At 47.5% G+C, this 18,702-nt stretch overlaps 1 protein-coding gene across 1 annotated transcript in view; it reads right to left on the reverse strand.

Moving 5' to 3' along the window:
• brun (trafficking protein particle complex subunit brun) overlaps positions 1-18,702 on the reverse strand; it is a 96,639-nt gene that overhangs the window by 46,548 nt on the left and 31,389 nt on the right. The window contains exons 8-11 of the mRNA XM_077664699.1: positions 13,392-13,511; positions 10,142-10,205; positions 7,454-7,550; positions 5,929-6,075 (exon numbers count right to left, since the gene is read on the reverse strand). Coding sequence (XP_077520825.1) covers positions 5,929-6,075; positions 7,454-7,550; positions 10,142-10,205; positions 13,392-13,511 — 428 coding nt within the window. The remainder of the gene's footprint in view (positions 1-5,928; positions 6,076-7,453; positions 7,551-10,141; positions 10,206-13,391; positions 13,512-18,702) is intronic.

Below are 18,702 nucleotides of genomic sequence, written 5' to 3' on the forward strand. Positions count from 1 at the left end.
TTTTTGCCACGAGCCTGCTTTGCTTTCGGGCCGAAGAGCGCGGCATTCCCCTCTATCTTGGCACGCTTCGAGATGATGCTGTTAAGCATCGAGGGTGCGAGACCAGGTTCTTGGCAATGTCGACTCTATTCCACGCTGGCTACCTGTCGACTGTGTTTAATGCGTCCAGCTTTTCCTCAAGGGAAAGCGCCTTCCGCTCGCGCGATGCCGTCTAAGCACAAGTTCGACGTTCACGAGGCTTAATGCACAATGACGATAGCATGATATAAGAGGAGTCGACCCGTTCAACAACCATGCGGCGACCGTAAAAGAGAGCATTTTTCACGAACGGCCACGTAGTGGCGGCCTCTCGAACTGCCGCGCGGCTTCTCGCAGCCAGTTCCATAGCCAAGCCCAGCCAATACTCTCCAAAAGTCAAAATGGCGGGTGCAGCGCATTGCCTACTTCAGCCCAGGTGTGTTCGGGGTGCTAAGTTGCGACGTATCATGCGGGAACGTTTTCACAGCTGCTACGTAACAACAGGGTTCCTTATACATTGGATGCTATGGAAGCTATGCCAGGACCGGATGAAAACGACGTAGCAGCCAGGAAAACGCAGCAGTGAGGAACGTAACAGCAGGGTTCTACTTATTGGATATTGCCACACTGCTCACATTCTGCGAGCGCCACTACGTTTGTCGGAGACATTTTGGTGGAGATGCTGGGTATCGTACCATGCACGCTAACCCCGAAGATAATTCTGACGCTGATCCTCGACGTTTGCAAACAACCCTCGTCCACAAGGCGAGCCGCCACCTGCAAGGCCTGGAACCTGAGTTTCAGCCACTGACGAAGCCGGTGTGTACCACGACATCCACTACTGGCAGTCGGACAGGTCAGCTTTCCGGCACTGTCCCTGCAGTTGTACTCCTTACACCTTGCTCGCTGCCATCCTTCCACGGCGATAGATTCGAGGACGTCGAGGACTGGTGGGCCAGCTTTGACCGCGCGGCCACTTTCAACTGGTGCGACGACGAGCGAAAGCTACGAAACATGTATTTCCATTTAAAGACTCAGCAAAGATACGGTTCGAGAACCATGAGGCTTTTTTTACCAACTAAGAAGCGTTCCGCTGTGAGTTGCTCACCACCTTCAGCACAAACGAACGAAAAGAAAACCCCAAAATCCCTCTTCGCTCCAGGCCACAGGAGACGAACGAAATGTCGCCATGTATACAGAAGATATGACGCGCCTCTTCAATCGTGCTGACCCTGCTATGACTGAGGCAACGAAGATGCACCACCTCATGCGTGGTGTGAATGAGCAGCTCTTCTCTGGCCTCATACACGACCCTGCAAGAACCGCCGCTGACTTCGCCAAAGAAGCCATGGCTATGGAATGTTCCCTGCAGGAACGCAGTGTGCAGTATGGTCGTCAGGGAAGTGTTGCAACCACCAGCTACAGTGCGTCAGTGGCAGTCACCGGGGACGAGGCACTTCGGGAGCTTGTGTGGAGTGTGGTTCGCGAAGAACTGCGCAACCTGCGCCGAGATGCTCCACCTGCCAGTGTTGCAGCTGTAGCCGATGTCGTCCTTGATGAAATTCGGCGAGCGGTCAAAACACCACCGGCACCACAGCCGGAGCCATACACCATCGGCTACAGCGAAGCCCTACGGACACCACAGCCAGAGCCGTACATCATGAGCTACAGCGAAGCCCTAAGAAAACCTGCGTTGGTGCCGCATGCATACCATCCTGCTGCTGAACCAATGCACCGAAAAGCGGACGTGTGGCGCACACCCAAAACCAGCCGCTCTGCTACCACTGCGGGGAGCCAGGTTATGTCCTCCGCAACTGCCCATACCAGAGGATGGGCTTAAGGGGATTTCCACCGAGCACACCTCGACCACGCTATGGTGAGAGACTGCGGGACATTGAACAGTACCTGGCCGATCACGTGCTGCCCTCGACGCCTCCACAACGTCAGTCTAGGTCGCCATCTCCAAGATGGGTTCCTTCGCCCAATTCAGAGGCACGTCCCCCCGCCGGGAAAACTGAAGACGGCGTCCTCCGGGGGTAGGACCGCCGCTGCCGCAGAGAGTGAACAGCCTCCATCCAACGATTTGATGCGCAGACCCGAACGCCAATGATCCCTCCCGCCGACCTCAAAGACGATCTCACTGCCAACCCCACCGACGACCACACCAACGACCACATCGACGACCACACAGACGACCTCCCCGATGCCCTCATCGACGACCTCATCGACGACCTCATCGACGACGCCACTGAAGCCCTCACCAACGAGTTGTAAAGGAATTGTTTCCGCTGCCGAAATTCTTGTTGCCGCTGAGAGCTATGACATGTCAGCACTCGTGGATACTGGAGCCGACTTTTCTGTCATGAGCAGCCAGCCAGCCACGACTCAGAAAGGTTCTAACACATTGGCCTGGATCGCAGATACTCACAGCTGGTTGCCATGCGGTAACGCTGGTTGGCATCTACACCTGCCGCATACAGATCCGCGGTGCGACTTTTATTGGCTCCTTCGCCGTGCTATGAGAGTGCTCCAAAGAACTGATTCTCGGCATAGACTTCTTTAAAAAATATGGAGCGGTCATCAACCTGCAGGAGCAATTGGTATCGTTTTCAACACAGCGAGCCGTTGATACTGACCCCGAGCCGCACAGAGCAGCATTACGCATCTCTGACAACTACACAACGATACCGCCGAGAGCAACTTTGTCATGGTCCAGTGTGATACCAGCTTCGGTACTCGGGGCATTGCCGAAACGAACATGTTGTTGCTACTGTCTCGGCAAGTTTGCATTGCTCGCGCCCTTGTCGACCTTGTTCACGCGCATACCGAGCTCTTAGTCACCAACTTCAGTTGCGAACCCCAACATTTGAAGAAAAACAGAGTGATTGCCCATTTTGAACAACTTGGCGAGCATGCCGGCCAATGTGCCTTATCCACAATGAACCCTGGAACAGCCATTAACACCGACGTGAACCCTGACCTTCTGACCAATCAAAAATGCCGCGTGGAAAGCAACTGTTTCTGCAACTGTTTTGCATCAACCTCCAAGGTTCGTCAGACGCCAATAACTAAGCACCGCATTATCGTCGATAGTGACCGGAGACCACTATGTCAGCATCCTTATCGCGTTTCGTCGAAGGAACATGACGCCATCCACCGCTAAGTTGCCGAAATTCTCCGCGACAATGCCATAAAACCATCGACGAGTCCCTGGCAATCACCTGCTATTCTCGTCACAAAGAAAGACGACAGCCTACGGTTCTGCATAGATTACAGACGTTTCAATAACGTTACCAAAAAGGATTTATATCCACTGCCGCACACTGATGACTCATTAGACCGCCTCCGCCATGCTACCTACTTTTCGTCACTCGACCTGCGTAGCAGTTATTGGCAAATCGAAGTCGACGAACGTGACCGAGAAAAGACAGCCTTTGTTACTCCCGACGGACTGTACAAATTTAAGGTGCTTCCTTTCGGCTTGTGTTCGGCCCCTGCAATGTTCCAACGCATGATGGACACCGTACTAACTGGCCTGAAGTGGCAGTCCTGCCTTGTGTATCTCGACAACGTCGTGATTTTCTCTTACACGTTCAAGGAGCACCTGAAGCATTTGCACGCTGTTTTCGTACCGCGGGTCCGTCTCTCAAGCCTGAAAAGTACCACTTTGCATTTAGGGAGCTCAAGTTTCTTGGCCATATTGTGAGCGTTTAGGGCGTTAGTCCCGACCCCGAAAAGACTGCCAGCGTTGCTGCATTCCCCCAGCCAACAGATAAACGAAGCTTGCGTCGTTTTCTGAGACTCTGCGCCTGTTATCGGAGGTTCGTTCAAAACTTCGCCAAGCTCGCAGAGCCGCTAACTCACCCGACGAAAGACGCCGAACCCTTCGTCTAGGGCCCGGCTCAGGAGAAAGCTTTCACAGAACTTAAAGCCCGCCTCCAATCTACACCTATCCTTGGCCACTTCAACGAGGAAGCCATCATGGAACTGCACACGAATGCCAGCAACGTTGGTCTCAGTGCGGTGATTGTTCAGTGGCAAGACAGTGTAGAAGGCGTGATCGCATACGCAAGTCGCACTTTGTCCCATTCCGAAGTGAATTATTCCACCACGGAAAAAGAGTGTCTTGCTATTGTGTGGGCAGCCATGAAATTTCGTCCGTACCTGTACGGCCGCCGTTTCGAGTCGTCAGTGGTCACCACTCCTCGTGTTGGCTTGCGAACCTCAAAGATCCATCGGGGCGGCTTGCACGGTGGAGCCTTCGGTTGCAAGAGTTCGACGTCACCATTGTGTATAAATCAGATCAGAAACATAGCGACGCAGATTGTCTCTCCCAAGCTCCTCTTCCGTGCCCACCAGATGAGTCCGATGACGATTCTGCTTTCCTCGGCGCTGTCACCACATCCGACCTTGCCCACCACCAGACGGCCGACTGCGAACTGATGCCTCTAATCGAGTACCTCGAAGGAGCCACTCTGTCTCCGCCCCGACTCTTCTCGTGCGGACTTCCATCGTTTTGCTTAAGAGATAGAGTACTCTACAAAAAAAACTACGGCCCAATCGAAACTGCGTATCTCCCTGTTGTCCAAACCGCACTTTGTCAGGAAGTTCTCGCTGCATGCCACGATGACCTTTCTTCTGGCCACCTCTGTTTTTCCAGAACATTGGGATGCCTCCACCACAAGTACTACTGGCCTCTGCTTGCTGCGGTTGTCCAACACTACTTTAGAACCTGTCGTGAGTGTCAATGACGGAAGATCCTTCCGACAAAACTGGCCGGCCTTCTGAAGCCAATTGATCCACCGCAAATCCCATTTCAGCAAGTCGGCATGGACTTACTGGGCCCTTTCCCAGTGTCCTCCACGAGTAACCGGTAACAATGAGGTGTTCCCGCAAGGAGTTGTCCACCCTTCTCAACCCCCCAAGTCTGAAGTCGTCCACACGTCGCACATGAAACCACATTACGCCCGTTAGCCTTTGCCAGGGTTCACATTCATTGCCGACGCCACACGCGCCTTCGCACTTTCGGGGCCTCCACACTGCTTTTCCCCCTTGCCGGAGGCATCGAGGCGATGCCTCTTGAAAGGAGGGGGCAATGCCACACCGCTCACATTCTGCGAGCGCCGCCATGCAGCCGTGCGGCATGACTGGGCTCGTGTGGGAGCGAAGAAGACGACGTTCTCGCTCGGACGCGCGCTGCTGGTCTTCTTGGCCATCCGATTAAAAACCCCTTTTGTGTCGCTCTACGTTTGTCGGCAACACTATCCTCGCCTTATAGAGAATCTTGGACTAATCTGACCAGAGAATGAACCAAGCCGGTAAGCACACACAAATGGCTCTGCAAGCCTCTCAGACTGTGCGAACTGCCTTTTTTTTTTTTGTAGCGTACATGTAAAGGCTCATTTGCCGGTTCAGCACCGGCAGTGGTGTTGTAAACAGATCACATGACAAGCCCACAAGCACTTACCAAACCCGTGGCCACTTTGCAGTCTTAGTGACATAGAGTGGATGTTGTGTGGGGCATTTGTAATGCTTGGTCAGAAAATGCAGTCAGTACTTCGGGACAGAGCTGTTTAGACACTGTGCTCCAAAATGAGAGTTCAGAGTACGTAAGCTATCATTTCACAGACCACAATGTGGCCTCCATCCTTGTGAAGAATATTCATCAAAAAGAAAACATGCTTCAATCTCAGAAAAAAAATCACACAAATATGAAAAAAATTACAATAAAATATGTGCAATGTCTGAACTTCAATCAGTATAAAAGAATAACAAAACCATCACTAAATCGAAGAAATCTCTCACAACAGCCATATTGTAATAACACATTGCAAAGTATTGTAAAACCAGTCCTGCAAATTTTTGTTCTCAGTGTGCCCTTCTTAACGGAGACAAAGAGTTCCCCCTCACCGGACGAGCGGCAGGTGCAGGAGTGGGGGCTGGGCTGATGCAGGACCCTGCAGCCGGCTGGCCAGCGCCTGCAGCTGCTGGCAGGCCTCCGCCCGCTCCGTTGGAGACAGCCATTCCAGGCGCCACTCCAACAGCTGGCACACATGGCTGACAATGACCAGACCACACACACATGGCTGAATCAGTGCTCTCTCCACGAAACAAATGGCCGACTTGAAATCAAACTGCCAGATGATTTCAGAGAAGACCACGCAACAGGCGGCTGGGCAACATCTTCAATTTACCTAATATGGCTGTATGTCATTGCCCGATGACTGGGAATAATAGATCTGTGATTACCTCTGTCTAGAAAAAAATATTTCTAAGTGCGCAAAATTTTTTTATCATGAACACACGGACCCTTGCACTTCGGTACACTGCTGTTTTTGCCAACTATGGTTACGAATACCTTGGAATATGCTGCCAGGGGATACCTGACAATTTTTAGAAAAAACAATGATTACAAGGAGTGTGCCTAGTTATTCCTGTTGATTAGTAAAGTTTTTTTTTCTGAAAACTTCTATAAACATGCCACATGGGAAGTTGTTCTCACTAGAACTTGACAATTCTCCCGAAAAGAATTATAATCACAAATATATTTAATGCTATATTCTACGCAAACATACTTACAGAGCAACAAAAATTCATAGAAATCCAGCCCATTTGCGGAAAAGAGCCCTTCATCATTTAGGAATGCTTCGCCCTCTTGCATCACTGCACAGCAGAGAAGCCACAGCAGTAGCTGGCTGTCACAGCGTTTTTGAGCTGCGTTCCCCAAACCCGACCTGCTTCTACGCAAACACATCGTTGTGTTTCCCAGGCTTCGTCCCCTTGCTCTAAACACTCCAAAGAAGCCGCTGGTTTCCTCCTCTTCATTTTGTGCCCTTGCTGGAATAGCCCCTGGCCACGTAAACACACCGCTTTTTTTTTTTTTTTCATGATTCGCCCCTTTGCATCGCGGCACTCCAAAGAAGCCACGATGGGGGGATGACTGGCACTGCATTCCAGATCTATGTGGCGTGCCCCCAGATTCGGTTCACTCGTGTTTGCATGTGTGCAGCTGGGCGCTAAGCACATTATACGCCAAGATTTCGTCAAAATTTTGAACATAAATCTTGTTAACTGGGAACCAGAAGAAAAATAGCAGAACCCTATGGGACACTTTTATTGCCCGAGATTCTGAGCATATCAACCGGGGAATCGTAAAACCAGGGAATGTATCACGGAAGCATAGAACCAGTAAATATTTTGGCAGAAATTAAAAGACCGCATTGTATGGTGCAATATATGTGCATTACACGAATATATATAAGCATTAAACTGGCACTCCAGCAGCAATCAAAATTTCAGTTTAAACAAACAAGAAATACTTCACCCATGTGTAGAGAGCAAAAATGTTTCATGCAGACATGGGAGTTCAGCCTCATCTGGGAACAATCACAACTTGCTAACACAGAGTGAGTGGTGGAGAGGAGGAGGGCCCCACCTGACAGCCTGCGCCAGGTCGTCCATCTTCCTGGCGGTGACCAGCAGGTCCTGCAGCAGCTGGATCTGGAGTCGGGGCCAGCCTTCCATCGTGCCTCCTGCGGTCAACCTTGTCACCAAGACCCCCAAGGCCGCTGCACGATTTCTTCTAGAGACCTTTAACCCTTTATAAGGCACAAGCTGTGCGTGTCTCTCGCATGCATACAAACAGTCAAAATGCATTCAGGATGCCTCTAGGAATTTAATGACATCACTTTCTAGCCGTTTCAACCACAAGTTTTGTAGAAAAAAACAGATACACAGTTGCACCGACAACTTCGTAAAAATACCTCAACTGTGGTATGTATCTGTACCTTGGTCTCTAGGACATATAAGTCAACTCGGATTAGAGCTGAAAATTAGTTCAAGAATAATTACGAGGCAGTTGACTGACAGAAAAGGCTCAAAAGCTCAACAACTTTTCAAAACGTTTTTTTGATAAAAATGTGCCGAGTGATTTGTGTGATACTTCAGTAGTATTCAGAGAGTAAAATATATTACGGAGGTACACTGTTTTCCGGCACTCGAAGCGAGTGGGACATGTGTGTCGCGCTGTCGTATAAAGGGTTAATCAGCCCAGTCCTGTGCCAGGCATCAGCCCATATTCTAACAAAACTTCTAATCTTGTCACACCAACTGAGCCCCTGCTATGCTCAACATTTCCCTTCTTTGGTGATCCATAGGCCACCAGTTACCTGCTCTGCACATTACACACCCCGCCCACGCCCATTCCCCCTAGGTAACTTTAGCCAGATTATCCAAACTAGTATTTGCTCTCTGAACCATGATTCCTGCCTTTTAATGCGTTAGCGTTAAGACTCCCATTCTGCAGAAAATCCAGCGGGATCACAGGTGTCATGGGTGGCAGCATTGTGAGCAAAAATGCAGGCGGCCGACATGCCACCTAGGTCATGTGACCTTGTGACATCATCACCTGCCCATTGGATTGCGAACAAAGTGCCCACTGTGGTAGGCGGCAGTTAAATTAATCGTTGATTGCGAGAGGTTGCTTGGGAAGAGTAACCTGGGTCTCATATGCCCCACCGGTGGCAGCAGCACTTCACTTAACTGCTACACCACTACGCCAGCTGTGGTATAAGGACTCCCAGGGATCTATGAACGTAAATTAGAAAATGACCAAATCCGCATATATGGGCATTAACCCCTTAATGCTAACGTGTCATACCCTTGAGGCGAACCTTATGTGTCCCCTGCAGTTTTCTCTCCCTTCAGTGTTCAGGTTACCTTGACTTAAAAAACACCGCACAGGAGGATGTGCTACACAAGTGGATGCTTGCCAAAGGCAGCGTGATTTCATTTATGCAGTTTAATAAGCTTCTTGAGATAGAATACATAAACAAAACAAAAAAAATACTCTGTGACGTTTTAAAATTTCCTCATTACAGTGACAGTACTGTGAATGCACAGCCTGTTTAAAGAAATAATGAAATCTACTTCTTAGACACTGGTGGTTTCTTCATCTGCTGTTGGCAGTTCTACTGTGTCTGGAAACTACAGTGCCAGCATATGCCCCAAACAGAGCTCATTCTTGTTAGCATGCTCACGCTCAACTCCACAGGTCCTGAGGCGCCCCAACCTTCAATGTGATTCTCAGCTTTTCAGAACAGTGGTACATTTTAACTATCTCTCTGTTAAGCGCAGAAAGCTGATCCTTCAGAAAAGAAAGACTATTAAGAAAATTCACATTAAGTGCCAGCAGGGTTGACAAACATGCGATGTGAAGTGCCATGTCACAAACGTCTGTGCCATGACTGGGCAGGCCACTTGACGCAACACAAAAGTTGCCTTTATTTTTTCCCCCTTCTTATTTATTGTATTATCCCTTACTGTGGTTTTTGCTCCATTATACATGCAGGTGCTGGATTCTCACGTGGTTGGCTTTTCCCAACCAGCTGGCTTCGGCTCATTAGATTGGTATTATCATGGCAGCCGGCAGGCCGGCCAATCATGCGGCTGAAGCCAGTTGGTTGGGAATAGCCAGCCATGCGAGAATCCGGTGCCAGCACTCTAAATGAAACTGCTCCAAGCGCTGTCATGTGTCCCTGCATGTTCTTTTCTTCTACATCTCATTCGTCGTGCTGTAGTTACGGAATGTGCTAATCTGAAAGTGACCGCTACAGATTCTTGAGATTCATATTTTTTTAGTTAGCAAAACATTTTCGCAAAACCTGAATATTTGAGGCTTTCAAGAGGAATCTACTGATATAGATTATATTATTTAATGATATAGACCAGTAAACTGCCTTTGAAGGTCTCAAACATTCAGGTTTTGCTAGAAGGCGTTGTTTAGAAAAAAAAAATCTCAGTCCCAACTGGGTTTGTCCCATTTTTTAAAATATGCAGCCCTATTATCAAACAAAATTTTGTCTATGTTATCACCACCGAGATGTACGATTTAACCCACAGGTTCGCTGTACCTCTTTTGCAGCAGCTTCTTTTGCTTGCCTGATTTGCAAACAATTACAGATGCCTGTAGCAATTGCAAAACCAGTCATGGCCAACCAAGATGGATGTTCTGCATGTTCTGCAGCAGACATTGTCACCTTCACAAGTTCCTGTCAGGCGCACCCTAGACATGCACAATAAGCACCGCACCTGCCAATTGGTCAAACCCGACTGCCGTGCTCACCCTTGGCTGGCTTCTCCAGGCTGAGCCGATATCCAGGCAGGCTCTTGAGCAGCAGCTGGTAGCACTGCACACAAAGGGTGCAGCAAGTGCTGAGGATGATGAAGTGCGCAAGTGACTCACATGGCATGGCTTTTTTTTCTTTCCATCATTACATCTTAAGCACCTTGACTGATGCCACTGTCGATGCAACCTTAAGCCGCACTGCTGCTCAATGTGCTGATCAGTTTATTGCACTCCTTACGAAAAAACATTAAGCAAGCTGGCAACGCTTAGCTTCTAAGATCCAAGGTGCTAATAATAACATAGGCATAAGCGAGAACATTATCGACAACTTTTTCCAAGCTCTTTACTAAGTTAGGAAGATTGTACAATGGGCACTGCCACTTCCGTGAGTCCACAACGCAGTCCAATGTGTGCTCTGTCTTATCTGTAATAGCAGTCGCTGTAGCTCAGTTGGTAGAGCACCTGACATGAAATTCGGAGGTTGTGGGCTCGGATCTCACTTGTGACATATGGTCTTTTTCTTCTGCTTCCTAATTTATTATTTTTAAGATATTAATCTCCCACTGATGAACACCAAAAATTAAAAATAAAATCCCCTATGTTCCTTGGTTTCGGTCATTGTTGGCTTCCGTCATGTACACCCGCCGTCAAAAGTAAATGGAAGGTGCTTATGTCGAAAACATTTAATTGCTTTGAATCCAAAGCACGGCAGTCGAGGTTTTTTGGTGCACCGTGAAAGTCACAGAATCACAATTTGGCTTAATATATTTTTTAACTCATGCATAAAATGAGACCGAAGAAATTAAATTTTTTGGCTAAGATTGCCTTCCATTTACTTTTGATGGCCCCTGTATGTCATAACGAGCCCCTCTTTTCCTTTTCCTTGTCTGCTCATCTGTAACAATGTTATTCACTGGTTTATTTACTTACAACCAGAAGTGTGCAAATATTCGAAATTTCGAATACGAATTGAATATATTTGATGTTCAGCAAAACTAGCAAATTGTCTGATGATTGCGTTTAATGTTCCAGAAAAAAAAAATACAAAGGTCCTGTTCGCTTTCTTCTCCACCAGTTATCGTATGGACCAATACCATTCCGTCGCAAAGTGCAAACCTGCGCAAGTGGGCTTTCCCACGTATAACACGTGCTGCGAACAAGATGGCCACTGACCTACTTTAAACAATCAATCTTTTTTATCCTTCCAAAATGTGTTACATACTTAATGCCCACACCCATGGCACTCATCCTGTCACCTTCATGACTCTCCTAGCGTGAGGTCTGCCATTGTGTTTGGTCAACTAAGATATGCAGGAAGCCACTAGTGGAACTTTGCATGAGGCTCCCAAAAAGGCCGAGTCGGGGTGTCACAGCAGGGCAAACAATCGTGCAAAAAACCTGCTTATTGCATAGTGCATTGCAACCCACACACCTCTTAATTGGCTAATAGCCAGCGCGACAACAATCGGAAGATCCCAGCCGCTAGGCCAAAAAAAATTGGCAGTGGCGTAACTCGGCTATGCCAGGATATACGTAGCGAGAGGTACGTTACCCTGGCTGAGCTTGTTGTGGTCACTGTATGTTTAGCGATGAGAGACATTGGGTATACGCATCTTTTATTCATTTTGCTTGACAGAGACGAAGACTGCCTGATGATCTGCGAAGTAGCATGCAGGGATCTCAATTTTGTCGATACAGTATTTCGATTTGGTAGAGCCTCTTTAGTATGCAAGCTCTATAGTAGTTCCCCATTGTGTAGTCTGGACGTGAGGGTCCGAAGCTAAATTAAAGTCAAACTTTTCTTTCATACACTAAGAGAGTCCTGTTTCCTGTTGAAATCACTCAATTTCGCACACAACTGTGAAACCATGTCGTAAGCTGGTATACACGTAGCAACCACATCAATCGTATGCTTGACAGATGTTCCTGGTGCCACGTAGACTCCTTGGATGATAATGCCGCTTTCCAAAAGCCGAACACAGCAGGCTTCACCATTATTCACCGCGATCGAAGGAAGATGTCTGACAGCGTTGATACCTTGTTTCACATACAGACTCCAGCGTTACTATTTGGTTCAAGCCAACTTCCAAGCGACAACCTCAGGATCGGAAGAGCTAATGTTCTCTTGTCTATACCGCCGTTTAGCAGCGGCTGGACTCTCCTTCTCTGCATGCATGTCAAACGTTGTGACACAGACACCCACTACATCTCCGCCTTTTATACGCAATCCTGCGAATGCGACGCGGGGTTTGGGTGCTAGAGCGCCGTGCAGCGAGGCGGCGGTGAAGAATGCGGCGAAGCAGTGGGGTCTGTCTGGATACCATGGTATCGGCGCATGCGCACAACTGCTCATCCGCGTGCCGTCATGCTCGGCTTTGACGGTGGGGCGCGCCGCCGCGGTGACGGCGAAGCGAACGCCGAACTTTGCTGCTCTTCGGTTGCCATGGTAATGGTGCATGCGCACAACTGGCCTCTCCCATATACCGCAAAATGCTCGACTGGTAGCCCAGTGTAGCTCTCGCTACACTGGGCTACCAGTGTAGCTACACTCAGCCCGCTTCCGGCCTCTTAACTTTACACCTATCATTTTCGTTTCCATGGCTTGCTGGGCTGTCCTTAACTTGAGCTGAACCCTTTTTGTTAGCCTCCAGGTTTCTGCTCCACAGGTGAGTACTGGTAAGATGCAGCTGTTGAACGGTTTTCTCTTTAGGGATATTGGTAAACTGACATTCATGATCTGAGAGAACCTGCCATATGCGCTCCACCCCATGCATGTTAACACGAAGTAAATAAGGCAGTCTAGTTCTCAGTCTGGCTTTCTTCACAGTTAAAATTCTCTGTTGGATTTGAGGAAAGGAAAGGTGTATAACAGGCTCACTTTATTTCCGGAAGGACACCCCAAGTGCCCCTTGAGAAAAAAAACATGGTCCTAAAAGCCGCAGTTACCCACTAATATATTTGATATTTTTATCGATGTGTGGTTGTGGTGTCCCGAGACCGAAGTTAAACAGTGGCAAATCTCTCCTTTCCTCAATTCTAGCAGAGGGCCTCGACCACAGTCTGCTAATGTTATTCATGATGCAAGCAGGCCCTGTTCTCCCCCAATGCAATCACTGAATGCAATCGCTGTGTGCCCACACCGATCAGCCCAGTTCCTCACAGAGGAACGCCTCGTTCTTTCATTCACTATTAAAAAAAAAACAGGTCTGCAAATCTCAAACCCCAGGCGGCATTGGGCCCCCCTCACCTGTGTGGGGTTGGGCTTCCCTGCCATGCACTTGAGCGCAGCCACACGCATGTAGAAGGCAGCCTTGCGTTCCAGGCCCAGCTCCGAATACAACCGGGCCAGGGAGCCATACCACGACACCTGCACACACACACAAAAATTAAGTACGACAACCCACTCTCAATGGCTTACCCACACACATTCAAAAAGCAAAGCATGGTGAACAAAGAGAAACAGCTGTGGCAATAAGTCTGCTTTGGCAAGCTATGACCTGTGTCTGCCCTGTCCCCACAACCCTGTGATTCTAATGCATAGCCAGTGGTCTTGGTCAGAGTGATAAGTATACAAGCACTGCTGAGTTTATTGCACAAAGGCCTCAGCGACAACAGGTAACAGAGTCTTGAATAAACAGCGTGAACAAAGACGAGCACAAAAGACAAGAAAGCGAACGACACGGCGCTGACTAACAACTGAGGGTTTATTGCTGATCACACAAGTATAAATACATAGATGTCGGCAATGAGGGAAAGGTTTACAAAGTGCAAAAAAACCAAAAACAAAACATAAATGTGACACCAGCAACATAAGCACGCTAGAAATCAGCAGAGATTATCAACCCCCAGGAGTGACAGCTCTTTTTGCAGAAGTGTTAGCGAAGGGGTACTTATACATGCATTTCCCTGCTTGAATATGTTGTATGCCTCGATAATTTCCCTCGCAGTTTTTTCCCGATTTTTGGCAATGACCTTGGTTTCATGATATAGCGGTACGCACTGTTTTTTCTCTTTCTTTGCCCATTCACAATCCCGGCAATGAATGCCGAGATGACCTGAAACTACTTTTGACACTTTATAGCTGTGTTCGCTCAGCCTTTTATTTATGCAACGTCCCGTCTGTCCAACGTACTGCCCTCCACAAGGCAGAGGGATGTTATAAACAACCCCCTTATCACAAGGGACGAAGCGTGACTGGTGCTTAGTTGTGCACTTCGCCACTTTTCCTTTGAACTCATTAACAGATCGGCACAAACCGGCCAGACGATCAGGCGCGGAAAACACAACATCGACACCTGCTTTTTTCCCCACTTTTTTCAGGGAGTGTGAAATTCCATGTAGATATGGAATCACAGCGACACGTTTGCGGTTGTTGTCCGATCCCTGGCCGTCTCATGTAGCTGGTTCTGACTTGCTCTTCTTTAGGGCCGACTCAGCTACTGACGTGATAAGTTCTAGTGGGTACCCTGCCGAAAGCAATCTTTTTACCTGGTGTGAAACGCTGGAATGCATTCTGTGGTGGCAGGATTTTGTTAATGAGCTGTTCAAACAGGATCCTATGATACCCCTCTTAATGAGCTTGGAATGGCAAGAACCATAGGGAAGAAGGGGCTTGTTACCTCGGGGTTCGAAAGCCCAGCAAACGTGGCTAGGATTGAAGTACAGGCCAAGGTCTAGAAACTTGATGTGGTTGTGAACAGGGGTTTCATAAGTGATCTCAAGGGGGAAGAGAGTGTCAGAAAAAATGGACAGACTACGAGACACCTCCGTTTCAAACTCCTGTCCAGAGCACTTGACAATAACAAGGTAGTCGTCGACAAATCTAAATGTTTTTACGACCTTGGTTTTCCCAAGGCGTTCGTTGAGAGCACGGCATATGCATAGGCTCCTGTATCGCTCCCATACTCAGTGACATTTATCTCGCCAGATGCGACCGCGCGCTCAACGAACGCCTTGGGAAAAACCAAGGTCGTAAAATCATTTAGGTTTATATACCGATCATATAGCTGGCGTACTTCCGCGAGTACTCTAGTAAAAAAGGCAGGTTTAGACAATTTACAAAAACGGCGTCAGTATGATCGATTAAAATACATGCACTTGCTGTTTCATGATAAACTAGGTATGAGAAAACACGATTACATAGAGCCTGTACACCGACGAACCACCCGATCGCATCATAGCAAAAAACTTAAAGATTATTCCTGCCACACTCAAACCTTCGCTAACTCTTTTTTTCCGAAAACTGTCCGTGAGTGGAACCGGCTTCCGGCCAGCATTGTAGAATGCCCTACTACTGAAGCATTTATGAATGCTGTCAGAATGCGGTCAGATAGTAATTGATGATTACGGAGTGTTCTTGAGATTTTTTTTTTTGGGGGGGGGGGTTTCTGCACGCAACTTTCCTTCATCTATTTTTGCTTGTGAGTGCATCTCATTTGTTGAAGGCAGCGTGTTGTGCCTTGATTCGTTTTGCGCATGTCACTTATGTTTTTTTTTTTTCTTCTCCCGCTCCTGCTTACAGCCTCACCTAGAGGCTAGCAGTACTGTGTAAATAAATAAATAAATAAATAACTAGCCCGCCAAAACGTGTTAAGGTAACAGAGGCAGTGTCTACCCACCGAAGCAAATGACAGAATTCGAGCTGTAAAAAATGATTAGATCTAAGCTTAACGGCTTAGTGCATTAAAGAGCTAAAGCTGATTTGCATTAGCAGCGGAGAGGTCTGGAGTGGCAGGGCCATTTTGAAGTTTCACAGGCGACTGCCCAGTCCAGCGTCTCACAGGTCCGTTCTGGAGTCTATCAGTCAGTCAGTCATAAAACTTCAGTATCGGTGCTGGCAGTGATGGGTTCTGTCAAACCCCCCAAATGGCCCTCAGCTGGTGCTGAAGGCGACCTCTTGGGCTCCTGCTGTGAACCGGACTAGGCTAACGTGCATACTCTGTCTTCTTCCGCTTGTGGTCTTCGGTTCGAGCGCTTTTCCAGCATACTTCATGGATTCCAGCGCCCACTTGCACAAAGCAAATACAGTTTAACCTTATTATAACAAAACTGAAGGGGCCCTGTGATTACTTCGTCAAAGCCATAGCTTCCTTACAGCCCGTGTTGAGGGAGCTTCCATTCCTTCCTTATATCCATTATTTCTTTACAAATGTTTCATTATAACAAGGTTGGACAGTAGTCTAGTTCCCAGTGCTACCTTATTTGCAGTCTAAACCCTCTGCTGGTTTTGAGGGAAGTGCATAACTGGCTCAGTGGGCACCTAAATCGCCATGTGAGGTGAGGGGTGGTGTCCACATACAAATTGAGGCAGCTATGAGCCTTTCCATTCCTCAAAACCAATGGAGGGCTCCCTGGGCCAGTGGAAACCTCAATTGCACTTTGAGGTATGTGGCCACTGTGTCCACCTGACCGATCATAACCTATCACCCAAGCATTAGGCATAAAGTGTGACAAGGCTGCCATTATAAAACTGCCAAGCACTTACTTGAAGCCACCATCAAAGGAATGAGAAAACTGGCAGCCTGAGGTGCCAGTGAAATTGGCACGAGCCCATCACCATCAATCTCCTCATAACTCACTGTAACATCCGTGCTTTGAGCTTTTCTGCTTCATGAGCAGTTCCTGAACCCCAAACCAGCATGCAGAAGCTGCTGAAATGGTGGCTCATCGATGCAGAAAATGTGTGCCCTTATACACTGCACCGATCAATCTGACAGCTCTACAGCTATATCTAGTTTTGCCATAACAGTTAAAAATTTATATCACAGAGGTAATGACAGTACTTGCAAAAAAGAGAGTGCTTAAATTGATGTCAACCTCCATATGATACACAATGTCAGCTGAAATTTGAAAAAAAAACCAGACTTGTACATCAGGAAACAGCACCATACAGCACATACTTTGCACAATAGATTCTGTTTGTGTAAGGGATGTTTAAGAAGTGAAAACGGCACAGAGCCAAAACATATAATACTCCATACTGCCTGCATAATGCCACCGTGGGCAGCCCCAGTGTTGTACGCTTTACCGAAAAAAAAGTAACTAGATACGTTACTCCTTACACTAAAAAAAAAAAAAAAAAAGATGGAGGTGTTACCGGTTACTGTTGAATTGGCTGTTGGGGAAAGGAAATGGCGCAGTATCTGTCTCATATAGCAGTATCTGCCTCGCTGACACCTGAACCCCACCGTAAGGAGGGAGTGAAAGAAGACATGAAGAGAGAGGTGCCGTAGTGGAGGGCTCCGGAATAATTTCGACCACCTGGGGATCTTTAATGTGCACTGATATCGCACAGCACATGGGCACTGTTTGCATTTCGTCTCCATCAAAACACAGCCGTCGCGGTAGGGTTCGAACCCGAGTACTCCGGATCAGTAGCCGAGCGCCCTAACCATTGAGCCACCATAGCGGGTATCAGTTACCGAAAACGAAAAAGTACTGCACGTTACTTTGTTGTTATTCCATGGCCATAAATTTTAATCGTGCATCTTTGTTGCAAGAACTCATATTTTATATTCACATAAAACATCTAGCCCAAGCAACGATTTTACCCGAAATCCTGATTAAACGAGAATATCTTGCACAAATGTGCAGGAGCTTAGCAATGTTATAATGGCCTAAATTTGCCTGTATAGTTGCATATGATGGCTTCTAACTATGTGCCACATGGTGCAGCCATTTTATGAATGTGACATTAAACACAAAATGACAATTCATCATCAATTCTAACTTGACAAAGAAAACATTGCTGAACTCCTAACAAATTTGCAGTAATTCTGAAAAATGTGATGTTCCGAAATGCTCGGCACGCTTCCACTTTTTAGACAGTTGTGTGTGTGTTAATGGTTTGGGAAGGTGAACGCAAGTGTGTGAACGCGTGTTCGTGCACAAGTTTCACGATTTATGGGTATCCTGTCTTTTTCTTTAGTAGGGTGTGCCGTCAAGGGTAGGTGTTTTCTGGCATGCATGCGAGCCGCAACAAGAGTAGTCGAGAGCACCTGTACATTTTGTTTACTTGCAACATCACTTTATAAAAAAAAGGGGGCAGAGTGGGGGACAATTTGAATAAAAAGTAACTAGTAACGTGACACCTCAAGCTACCGAAAAATGTTAACGTAAGTATGTTATCCGTTACAGTTTCAAAATGGTAACGAGTATGTTACGAAGTTACCGAAAAAAGTAACGCATTACTGGTAACGTCATTACCTGCAACGCGTTACCGCCAACACTAGGCAGCACACATTATGTCTGTGTCGGGTACGTGCAGCCAAACTGTTTGAATGTTTAATTTGAATTTTCTTCTACTTTCCAATCAATTATCTTTCAGCCATAAAATAATTACACTATCAACAGCTGAAATTAAAAAGAAAGACAGAAACATTCCCCTATGTTCTCCTTCGTTTCGGTGATTGTTGGTGTGGCAGTATCGCCAACAGCAGTACTATGCCGCATTGGCTCGTGACAAGCGCTTGCACTGGCTGCATGGGGCCACGTGCGGAGTAGAATAAAAACAGTTGATACCTAGTTCCCGGCCTGTTCGTTTCGTCCGTCACGCTCCG

Source organism: Amblyomma americanum, chromosome 5 (genome assembly GCF_052857255.1).
Source record: "Amblyomma americanum isolate KBUSLIRL-KWMA chromosome 5, ASM5285725v1, whole genome shotgun sequence".
Classification (NCBI taxonomy): domain Eukaryota; kingdom Metazoa; phylum Arthropoda; class Arachnida; order Ixodida; family Ixodidae; genus Amblyomma; species Amblyomma americanum.